The sequence below is a fragment of the Octopus bimaculoides genome, chromosome 5, assembly GCF_001194135.2.
Source record: "Octopus bimaculoides isolate UCB-OBI-ISO-001 chromosome 5, ASM119413v2, whole genome shotgun sequence".
Classification (NCBI taxonomy): Eukaryota; Metazoa; Mollusca; class Cephalopoda; order Octopoda; family Octopodidae; genus Octopus; species Octopus bimaculoides.
The window spans coordinates 18,273,680-18,286,027 of record NC_068985.1 but is presented as its reverse complement, the minus strand read 5'-3'; the positions used below and the strand labels follow the sequence as shown (position 1 = coordinate 18,286,027).

Below are 12,348 nucleotides of genomic sequence, written 5' to 3'. Positions count from 1 at the left end.
ATATATATATATATATATATATATAAAAGTATGTATGTGTGTATATATATATATATATATATATATATGTTTGTATGCATGTATATATATAGATATATATATATATTTATATACATATGTATACATGTATATAACGGTATATCGACGTTTTGCGATAGTCTACGTACGAAAATACGCCTCATAGATATTATTTTATGTTGAAAAGAATTATAATTTATGTAATTATAGCATTTTTCGTTTAATTTCCTTTTGTTTTCAATTAATGTTCAAATGTCCGTATTGATTCATATCATGAAATGTTTCCTCAGGAAGACAGACTTTCTTAATTATCGCCATTGTTTTGACTGAAGGCGTCAAAAAAGCAAATAAAATGCTTTAGAATAATATCCCAGACACATTTCTCCTGACAACAGTGCTTTTGCTTTATTCTGAAGAGAAGAACTAACATAAACAAGTACAAAACTAAACATACTTGAAGCTTTGCTATTTGTGAATGGTCTTTTAAGGTGAGACGAAAGGAAAACTATTTTCTAGCCTGGCCATTGATATTAATACGAAACATGTAACACACATTTTGTCTTTTATTTTATCCCCGGTGTTTTTCTTTGTAAAAATTTTATTTGCTTCTCATTATCAGCCAGTTTCCGATGTACACTTGTAAATAACGTTTGGTACATTAGTTTGATGAAAGTTTCTTCTATAGCAAGCACCATACTTCTTAATTAATAATGTAGCAGAGATAATATAACACGTACTCTCTGTGCGTTATTAATTTAAAATCATGTTGTGATATCTTTAATTTACAAGCTCGCATTTTATTTACTAATAAGAATCGAGGTCACTACAAAATCTCTTCCCCTTTATACTTTCCATAAGATTTTCCCTGGATATTTTCCCGCTTTTCTCTAATTTATTTTCAGTATTTCACTGTGAAATACTGTCTTGTCTTAGACATAAAATATAATTTTACAAGCAAGTTATTGCTAATTCTATCATAGAATTAGTTTCCACGTATTTCTAATTTTAACGTTTTTATCATCTTTTTAATAACTTGCCTCAGTTTTCCTCTTGAAAATATTTTCCAATATTGAAATTAAAAACTACAGGTCTTAAATTATTTGTAATTAATGTAAAATTAACTGGAGTCTGTTAATTTTACTTCAGTAACCTAAAACAAAGGGTTGTTGCTCATTAACTGTTATGTATATATATATATATATATATATATATATATATATATATATATATATATATCCGTTCATATTTAATGTAATTTTTGATTCTTGTAAAAAATTAAAAAAGCATAGCTAAGTATTACTGTTAAATTTTATTGTAGTTCACTAGATTTCTGTTTGGTAAACGAATAGTCTTTTTGTTTATATATCAAAGTAGTTCCCTGATTCGCTCACCTTAAGTGATTTTATGTTACATTGTGTGCTAATCGAGGGAGTTTCTGTCTAAACGTTGTCACTTGATGTGTTAGAAATAGCAACCTAATCTGCCTCTTAAAAAAAACAAAACGATACCTTAGCAAATGCATCCCTACATACGGTAAATTTTAAAAAATTCTATCTGTCCGAAAACTCTGATCGGTAGATTTTCGGAATAGCTATCATTACTCCTTGGAAAAATAAAAGGGCAAGGAATTGGGTGGTCATTTTTTTTTCCTATAAAAGAATTTTTGTTCAAAAAATTAAATTAATTTTTACATTTACGTCCATCTCCCCCAATGCCATGCTCTTTCCCAGATATGGATGTAATAGTTAATTACAGTAGATTATAGATAGAATGTTTTTGCTCGGTCATGGTTCGCTTCGGGTTAAACAACAGATTACTTTCTAAGACTATATATATATATATAGCAGTGCTGTGTGTGTATCAGATTTATGAGCAAATAATTTTAACTCTCGGAAGAGTTTGTAAGCATGAAATATAAGTTTATTATTATTACTCTCTGTAAATTCATTAGAAATTACTATCCTAATTATACTTTACTGTAACAAAATCTGACGTATTAAAATAATATTCTTTATTCTAATAATGAAAGATTGGGGAGTATTCGATTTGACTTAATTTGTAACAAGTAAAACTTGTAAATCTATTCTGTGGGTAGATATTATTTAAATCAATATTTTCAATAATCCAAATCAATTAGTATGTCAATTTTCAGTATTTCTTTGATATTGGTTTCAAATTTTGGCACAAAGCCAGCAAGCTCGGAGAAGTCGGTAAGTTGATTATATCGACTCCAGTACTCAGCTGGTATTTATTTTATTGAATGACAAAGTCTACCTCGGTGGGATTTTGAACCCAGAACATGAAGATGGACGAAATGCCGCTAAGCATTTTGCCCAGCATGCAAGCGATTCATGTCATATTACCATGTGATTGACTTGTATGCATTACGTCAGTTTTGATCGACCTAACCTCCAATTGAGGGCATGTTTGTTGGCCACAGCTGTCTGTCATCTTGCAGATATTGCCTATAATTTAACAGAAATTTTACTAGCGATGTATGATCAAATACTCTAATGTTCAACAATAGAGAAATTATACTTCTCAATTAGATGACAGGCATTATGTACGATTGACAGCTGCTATATTTCCTAGGAGTGATAAGTGGGAAGGACAAAAAAGGTGCATAAAATATTGAAGTAATATCTGACGTGTACCTAAGATATGAGTTAGGAATTCACGGTTCGAGATTTATGGACTTTTGATGGTTTGTTACTTGCAATGAGTAAGTTGTTTAGAGTTGGGACTAGAACTAGTTTGCTGTGTTTCAGACTGTTGTACAGCAATTAACTCTTCTGACGACAACAATTGTGCAATCCAGTGGTCTTTGGCAATGATGGCAGAAGGTATTCAATAAATTGATATAAAATAAAGTAAACTGAACTTTTGAAACAAATTCAAATGATGTTTACATAATGAAGTCAACTAATTTGACATGGGCAAGTTAGCTCTGCTTATGAACATGTAGTGTTTTTAGAAGATGCTGCATGTAAAGGAGAATAACTGTTGTCTGTTGTGAGCTGGTAATCATTGATGATTTATGTGATAAAGTTCATTTTAGAACAATATTTTAAAGAAAAAAAAAATGGCAATGAATATATATGTGACTGAAGAGTTATGTAAAAAAGAAAAAAATGTAGATAAACTAATGTCAATTTGATCTCAAAATTTTAAGGTTATTCATAAATTGATGATCATTTAACTGGTATTCATTAAATTATAATATCATGTATTGCTTCCTATGAAGTTATACTTCATCTCAACCATTTTTAGCATACAAATTTTAGCCTTTAATTTTGAATCCTGATTGTGTGCTTTTACAAAATTACTTTTACTAGTTGTCTTTATTATCTCTTCTTATTATCTCAAAGTCAGTTCTATATAAGTAGTCCTCAGGGTTTTGTTTTTACAATTTCCCAATATTACTGAATTATATATTGTTGCCACTTGATTCATTTCTGTGATAGACAAATACTCTTCAAATTAGCATCCACTACCCTCCTACATATTGGTCTATTCCTTAGATTCATATTTAATGTCCAATAGATTACACTCAAGCCATTTATTTTTCATTCTTTGTACATTCTCTTGTTTTCATTTCCCTCTTCAATTTCAATAAAATATTGCTTTTTGAATCATCTAATGCCGTGGTTCTCAACTATTTTTTACCTTTGAATCCTATTTTTCTCTGGTGGACCTTCAAAGCCTTTCAGTGTTTAAAAAAACCCTATTTATACTTTTATAATTAAATATTATTAGGAATTGTACAAAAAGTTGTTAAAATAATTTATGTGTTGTAGAAGCATAACCAATTTATTGCACATAAATTTTAACAACAAAATCTTATGATGACCTCAGTTGAGAACCTCTGATCCAGTCATTCTTTTGAAAGGTTTATTAAAATTCTGAGAATTTGTCTTAACATTTTTCAGCTACTACTAGCTCTAGTGACTAGTATTGATTATGTCTCATAGATCAATGTTTCTCAACCCGGAATTAAAATTTTTAAGGGTTACAGTTAGTTTGCACATGAAGCCTTATCCTATAAAACATGTTTAAACAAAACAAGCCTAAGGAAGATAATTGTATAACTAAGGGCAGACAATCCAACATAAGTTCATCTTTGGATCAATGGTAAGTTGCCGGACCTCTTGGAAGTAGCCATCAAATTCTTAAAAAAATGAAGAACACCTTGTAGAACATAGACCTAGATATGTAAAAAAAATCCAGGTGAAAGGCTGGATCGCTTTTAACTGTAGGTCTGCTCATCTGTCAAAACAGAGCATATTAATTGAAGAAAGTTCTGGTGCATTTAGAATATTCACAAAGAACATTGCACATAAGGAGCTATAAAATAATAATAACAATGATACACACACACATATATATGTGTGTGTGTGTGGTGCTGCCGCTATGTAAAAACCACCCAATACACTCTGTAAAGTGGTTGGTGTTAGGAAGGGCATCCTTCCTGGGAAACATTGCCAAAGTAGGCAGCAGAGTTTGGCACAGTTTTTTGTCTTGTCAGCTCCTGTCAAACCATCCAATCCATGCCAGCATGGAAGGCAGACGTTAAATGGTGATAATGATGAATTAATAAAAGTTTTCTTGACTTAAAACAATAATTCTTTAATTCTTTTGTGTTATTGCTGCTTTCTAATAAGGAATATTTCAAGAAATTTAATCAAAATACGTACTATGTTTAATGACTTAAAAAAGATACTCGAACATAATAGACACATCCCAAATTTCAGCCCATATATCCAGGGAAAATGTTTTTAGTGCAACTGTCATCAGTTTTTATATTTCTATTATATTTGCAGGTATACCTTGAATTCCTATGTTTCTGAATTCCCCCTACTGTTGTAATATACCTGCAAAATGGTATATGAACAAGCTTACCTGGATCAAGACCATGGCTCTCAAGCAATGACTGTCCTTTGTGAATTATGGAAAAAACAAACTCTCTGTGATGCTACTGTTCAAGCTGGATCATATAAGATTAAAGTAAGAATTCTCTACAATTCCTTGTTAACGTTTTAGCATTCAGATTACTCTGTCAAATGTATTGCTTATTTATTCATATTATTTTGAATTAGTAATGTATTATCTTGTAGATTCAAGATTTCAATGATGTGATTGCTTATTTTGATAATGATATTGTAGGGTAAGTGTGAGAGGCCAGATCTCGGACCTTTGAACATAAAACAGGTAGAATATTCTGGCTGGATTTGGCTGGTTTAAACACTAAAGAGTTAAAGTTCTTTGTCCAAACAAAGCTGTTGCTTTTTGAAGTTGAATGAGGTGCAATAATCAAGTGACTTGAATGGTGTAGTAATGGACTAAATACCTTGTGATCCACCTTCCTGTAACTTGAGGGTGTACACATCTTCACCACCATTTTCTTTTCCAACTAGGGTAACCATGTGTCTCCCCTACAGCAAGACACCTGTTCTTATCCAAGCATACTTTAGCCTCTCATTGCCTAAAATGAAGCTACCTTCCTCAACACTGCTCCCCACTCAGTTGAGAGGTTTTGTCTTGCAATTTACATGACACTGGTACTAGTGACCTCACTAGTACTGCCCTATGTAGGAACCACCCTGTACACTCTGTAAAGTGGTTGGCATTAGGAAGAGCATCCAACCATAGAAATCATGCCAAAACGAGTGAGAGAAGTACTCAATACTCTGAGTTAGATATGAATATTTAAAGTGATATGGCAAGGGGGAGGTAATTCAGTGGATAAAGCAATGACAGAGGGATCTCAGAGACTCAGAAGGAAAGGAATATGCGTATGCTGGTACATAGGGTGAAGACAGGCAATACAGGAAGTGAGGATGAAAGTAGAGTAAGCTGGGCACAAGGAATCTAATGTAGCCACCTACACAGAGGTGATGAGGTGAGGCAGAGGGGTTGAGTGATGAGGATGGTGACATAGTGAATGGAAAAAGTGGGTCTTGTACTTAAAGGAGTGATGGGGAAAGGGTTATGTGTTACATGCAATATAGAGTATGAAAAGCGCTGAGAAAAATTGGTTTAAAAGGGTGAACAATATATATTGTGAAAGATATGTGTTGTACAAAAAAAAAAAGCCAGTCCAGAAATGTTCAGAGTTATTTTGAAGGTCACATGTTTGTAGACTGTAGATAATGCTCACAAATGTTCTCTGAGGGCTTTGTAAAGAGTCATAAATTGATATAAAACTCAAGTAGAGTGAGGAAAAGAATAACAGTTTTTTTTTAAACAGAAAACTGATGTTATTGGAGAAGACTTGTCTAGCCATGGAAGCTGGTGGTAGTGTTGATAGAAATTGGGATTTGGAACTATCTACATCTCTGCCTCCACATTATTCTGTCTCATCACACCACCTATGCAGCAGGCATGACATCAGATCAATCATTATTCAATCCCCCTCCATCACCATACTTATTGCTAGTTGTCATTCTTACTGTCTTTAATCACTTTCTTCTGCATTACTCATTGATATCATTGACAATAGCCATCACTCTTTCTCTCTCTCTCTCTCTATTACCATCACCTGCCTTTATTACCAATCATCACTCTTTCTTTCTCTCTCTCTCTCTCATTATTCTTGTATCATTCATTGTTGACATACATCAATTACTCTCTCTCTCTCTCTTTCTCTCTCTCTCTCTCTCTCTCTCTCTCTCTCTCTCTCTCTCTCCATTCATTCTCTGTTATTTCCATTACTTTCATTTGCATTTTGTTGTACATGCATATTGATGTTGTACATCCAGCATAGCATGTTAGCTTCATTTCTTTCTATTCTTCACATATCCTCTGCATTCATAACAAACATACAATCTGAGAAATAGGCCTTCTATTGCCAGTAAATCAATAGTTCTCTTATCTTTCTCTAGCTGGTTCTTATTCTAGCAACTATACTTTTAGAACGTTCTCCTCCACTACTAATTAAGTCACCTAGGTAACAGAAACTATCTACAACCTTTGGGAAACCTCCTGGCTATTTGAGAAAATCTATTTTCTGTGTCTTCTTAGTGTGTATTGCTTCTTTGCACCTGCCACAAACAAAGTCTACTTTCTCTATTAATATTTCGGTGATTCCACTGTACCTCTTATGTGTCCATAGTTTACACTGGGTACACAATATGGAATTTCTTCTGCCCATTTTCCTAGAACTTTGGTCTTTGCTAAGTTAACTTTAAGGCCCTTTGATCCCAAGTTTTCCCAAGCCCTGCAGGACTCATACCTTGCTACCATGTCAGCAACTGATAAGCTGTTTGTTCTTGGAGATTTTAATGCAAGAACAACCGCCACATGAACTATGCACCAAATATGATCTGGCCATGGCTACTAACATCTTTTTCTAGGTTGTTTCAAAGAGGTTTTACAGCTGATGTCCTCTGCAATTTAAGCAATGGTATCTGTTGGACTACATACTTAGCTAATATCTTGCATGCGCGTGTGTGTGCATACATGAAATTTATATGAAATGTGTATATTTATGACATTTAACAATTTGTTGTAGGTTCACAAGACAGTGCTAATGGTGGCTAGTCCAACGTTGTTGGCGTTGTGTCAGAATGGACCTTGTGAAGGACATCTTCAAGTTCAATTACCAATTAATCTCCGTGGTGTGGATGCTCTTCACTGTTTTATAATGTATCTTTATGAAGGACTCCTAAATTTAAATGAAGAGAGTGTAATGGAGGTGCTTAATATAGCATCTTATCTTCAAGTAGAAACTGTAGTAAAATTTTGTCTCTCTTTCTTGGACTCTGCAAAGGAACAAAATGTTGTACTTAAAGCTGCTCTCTCCTCTCCATATGACACTTGTTTGTATAAAGTACTTAATGAATCATTATCCAAATCATCAGAATCAATCACTAATAAAAATAGTAATTGGGTTTACCAACCTGAAAGTACCAATATTAAAACTAAAATCATCCATAAACCTGTCAGTTTGTCCTCATCAGAAACAAGCATTGTTATTTCTGAACGGAAAGATAAAAGCTTTTATGTTGAAAATTTAAATTTCAAGGGCAACTCACTTTCCTCTTCTCAGGCTGGAGAAAGTTCTTCATCTAAGAATGTTTCTGAAGCTTCAAATGAAGCCGTCCAAATACAGTATAATATAATTGATGATGAAATCAAACCAAATATAGCACCCCAGAATTCTTCAACTTCTGAAAACTTTGTAGTACAAGAAATATCAGAAACATACTCATTTTCACAAAATAACAATCATTCTTCTCCCTCATCTGATTCTCATTTATTAAAATTAAAAGAAACCAATCATAAAGTTGACTCAAAATTGCATCATAGGTAAGTACACGTTTTCTAAGAAATGATTAGTTTAAATGAATTGTTTTCAGCATTATAATTTCAGAAGCTGCTGTCATTGTAAATCATAAGTACTCTTTAACCTTTTTGATATCAATCTGCCTGAGGCTGCCCTTAGTTTTATGGTACACATTTCCTATTTTAAAGTGATCTGCATTAAGGTCTTCCATGAAAATTTTATGTTAATTTATGTTCCAAATGCCAACTTCATAATGACAGTTACTTTACTAAATTTGTCATTATTTTCAAAATTAATTGAAACAAAGTCGGTGAATTTCAACAGAAATATGGCAATGAAAGGAGATAAGGAAATAGAAAAAAGTGCAACTGTCTCTAAGAATAAAATAATTAAAATTCTGATAGTTTGTTGATGCCATGTTGAAAATGATGCCTCTCTATTTTTAATATTCATTCAAGAATAAATCATTCTGATTGAGTTTGAAAGATGAAAATTTATTTGTTTTGGTAAACATTTAATAAAAAAAAAACGTTTGTTTGGAAACCGTTTCCTGTCACTCTCTGTCGACATCCTTTTTCCTTTTCATAAGGTGTAGTTCATAATGCACCATAATTGATGACATGCAAAATGCACTTGTCTAAAAACGAAAGGTTTCAAAAAAATCCACCCTGGGTCCTGTATGCAAAGCTAGTCTTCCCATAAGCTAGTTTTGTCTCTGATGCTAACTACTATTATGGACTTATTTTAATCAAGACAGTCTCTTCTACCTAATCTATCTTTTACTTGTTTCAGTCATTAGACAGTGGCCATACTGGGGCACCACCTTGAAGAAATTTTAGTTGTATGAATTGATCACAGTATTTATTTTTTTTCTTTAAAGCCTTGTACTTATTCTATTAGTCTCTTTTGCAGAACTAATAAGCTATGGGGATGTGAGCATACCAGTGCTGATTGTCAAGCTGTGATGGGTGACAAAAGACAGAGCTTCTGTCTACCACATCCACTCACAAGGCTTTGGTCGGCCCAAGGTTATAGTGGAAGACACTTGCCCAAGGTGCCACACAGTGGGACTGCATCCAGAACCATGTGGTTGGGAAGCAAGCTTTTTACCACACAGCCACACTTGACTCTATATTAATAATATTTAGTTAAACATGACATTTTTATTATTATTTCTATTGCTATTATAACTGAAGTGCTTTTGTAATGTTTTGCAATGTACTGCTAGATTGCTTTAAATATTTACATGCTTTAAGCACTAAAAACTTCTTTTCTTGAATATATGCTGCTGAAATTGGGGATGTGTCTAACATGCTCAGGCATCTTTTATGCCATCAAATACAGTATTTGATGTTGTGCACTCAATAGTGATCAATTTGCTCTACTTTAGCCATTGGTCTCTGGCTGTATCATCATTAACTTATATCTTTTACAAAACTCTTTTAACATGATAACATTTTGTAGCTTGATTTTTGTGTTTCAGAAATGTGACTAATTGGCCTCTTTATAGTATGTGCAATCAAAATTAATCATTTTAAATATAGAATTATATTAGCTTAGGAAAAAAATTTCTGCACTTGCAATTAACCATGTATTATTGTTGTTATTCGTGGGAAATTATGGATATGAAAGAGAGTTGATGTCCATCTTTTATTCTATTTGTTAGAGTTCCAGTTTGTTGTTCATGCTTTACAGAATAGAACTGTTCCAATTCAAGTATTGAAAAGTAGCATTTTAATTTCATCATCACCAATATTTAACGTCCTCTTTTCTATGCTTGCATGGGTGGAATGGAATTTGTTGAAGCTGATCTTCTACAGGCAGATGCCCTTCCCCTCATCAACACATACCTGTTTCCAATTAAAATGATATTTCCCCAGGGCCAGACATGTTTTTCATGGAAGACTGGAAACGAGCAACATCATCATCATCATCATCGTTTAACGTCTGTTTTCCTTGCTGGCATGGGTTGGACGGTTTGACTGCGGACTGGCAGACCAGTAGGCTGCACCAAGCACCAATCTGATCTGGCAAGGTTTCTGCGGCTGGATGCCCTTCCTAATGCCAATCACTCTGAGAGTAGTGGCTACTTTTTATGTGCCACTGGCATGGGAGCCAATCAGGAGGCACTGGCATCAACCATGTGACCTTGCTGCTTATTTACGACCATCACATGATGACAGGATAGTTTACACATACCCTCCTTACACACTTATACGACAAGCTTCTTTCAGTTTCTGTGTACCAAATCCACTCACAAGGCTTTGGTTGGCCTAAGGCTATAGTAGAAAACACTTGCACAAAGTGCTGTGCAAGATCACATGGTTGGTAAGCAAAACTTATTTAACTCACAATCATCCCTGCACCTATCTGTAACTTAATCCAAAATAAGTTAAATTTACATGCTGCTAGCCTTGGTGATGAGTGTCTTTTTTTAAAAACATGAATTTTTTTTTTTGTTTTTACATAGGCACAGAACCTCATATGTAAGGGAAGACATCAGTAAGCAATGAAATGTTAATAATGTACACTTACTGCAGTTTTCATCAATTTAAGACATTAAAAGCCTGTTATTTCATGATTAGAAAACAAAGCTAAATATAATTAAATATTCGTTTTTCTTAAAAATTATAAATTATAAAAAGTTTATTTGCACATCTTTTTTCTTCTTCTGTGGAATTTTAATATTCATGGTGAAATATGACATAATTTTGCATGAGAATACAAATTTAGTCTTTCTGTAAAATGATTTGATTGACTCCTGTAATAAGACTACAGGCCCGATCTAGCAGTTCATCATTTTTTAACTAAAAGGAAGTCGGGTCATTCCTTCAAGGATACACATCATCATCATATGTTCATGTTCCATGCTGGCATGGGGTGGACAATTTGATCAGGATCCAATGATTCCAGCGACTGCATTATGCTCCAGTGTCTGCTTTGGCACTATTTCTATGGCTGGATGTCCTTCCTAATGCCAAGCACTTCACAGTGTGTACTGGGTGCTATTTTTAGGTCACTGGCACTATTGAAGTCACCATGTAGCTCATCTTTCAAACCCGATATTGAATGATTTATGCTTGAGGCTTTTCTCTAATGAATATTAAAAATTGAGGAGGAGTGTGTGTGCTGCATTGTTATGTTAGATGGGGATTTAAGATGTGAGAGAAGAGGTTGGGGTAGAGCAGGTTCAAGTAGAGGAGCTACACAGCTACTCACATTTAGGAGAGAGAGTGAGAATGAAATAGTGGTATCTCCAAAAAGACAGATAGTGGTGATGAAGTGTCCAGGTAATACCTCAGGTAGAAGGACCAGTAGTGGGTCCACACCACCCTTACCAGAGCATGTTCCGTGGACCGTGCATCTGCTCTCTCCCCCCCACATCCGCCCCGCTGTCTCCTGTTTCCCCTCACCTACCACCCCACCACCCTACCTCTCCAACGCACCATTCTCTGAGCCTTCTGGCGACTCCAGTCCGACCCCTCCACTTCACACATCTTCCCTAACCGACCCCTCCCCTCCAAACGAACCCACAACCTCCGAGACCTCTTGGTCCACAGCTTCTTCCCTAACCCAACCTCCCAACCCTGCTTGTTCCCCGCTTGGCTGACCGGTTCATGGAATTCCTCTGAGACATCCGACTTGGCATTGATACCCCAGTCTCGCACCATTTCCGCTCTACTGGTCACTCTTTGCAACACCTGTCTGTGTTTGGGTTGTCCTTGCACAGGGGCCATCTGGACTCCCGTTTTCGCTGTGAAGAGGGATTAATCTTCTCTCTTCGTTCCTTTGTGCCACATGAGTTCAACTCTCCTCCTCTCTTCATCTAACCCTACTCCTCTCTCCTCTCTTGCTCCGACTCCTAACTTCTCTTTACTCCTACTCTCCTTCTCTCTTCTCTTCACTCCTACCCACCTTATCCCTTCCCCCTCTCCCTTCATCGTCACCCCTCCCTCGTAACCCCACCCCTACACAATCCAATCCCACCTTCCCTATTCATCCTATCCCCCATTCCTTACACCCACTCCCCCATACCCCACCTCTAC

At 35.0% G+C, this 12,348-nt stretch overlaps 1 protein-coding gene across 6 annotated transcripts in view; it reads left to right on the top strand.

Annotated features, from left to right (window-relative positions):
* The first annotated feature begins 118 nt into the window (after positions 1-118).
* Positions 119-12,348, top strand: part of LOC106871754 (zinc finger protein 26) — a 34,080-nt gene continuing 21,850 nt past the window's right edge. For 3 of the 6 annotated variants that reach the window (XR_008264204.1, XM_014918388.2, XM_014918387.2), the window contains exons 1-3: positions 225-506; positions 4,839-5,022; positions 7,529-8,325. Coding sequence is in view for 5 of the 6 variants with exons in the window: in XM_014918388.2 (XP_014773874.1) it covers positions 4,897-5,022; positions 7,529-8,325 (923 nt within the window). In the remaining variant the exon portion in view is untranslated. The other 3 variants (XM_052968165.1, XM_052968166.1, XM_052968167.1) reach the window with 3 other exon arrangements.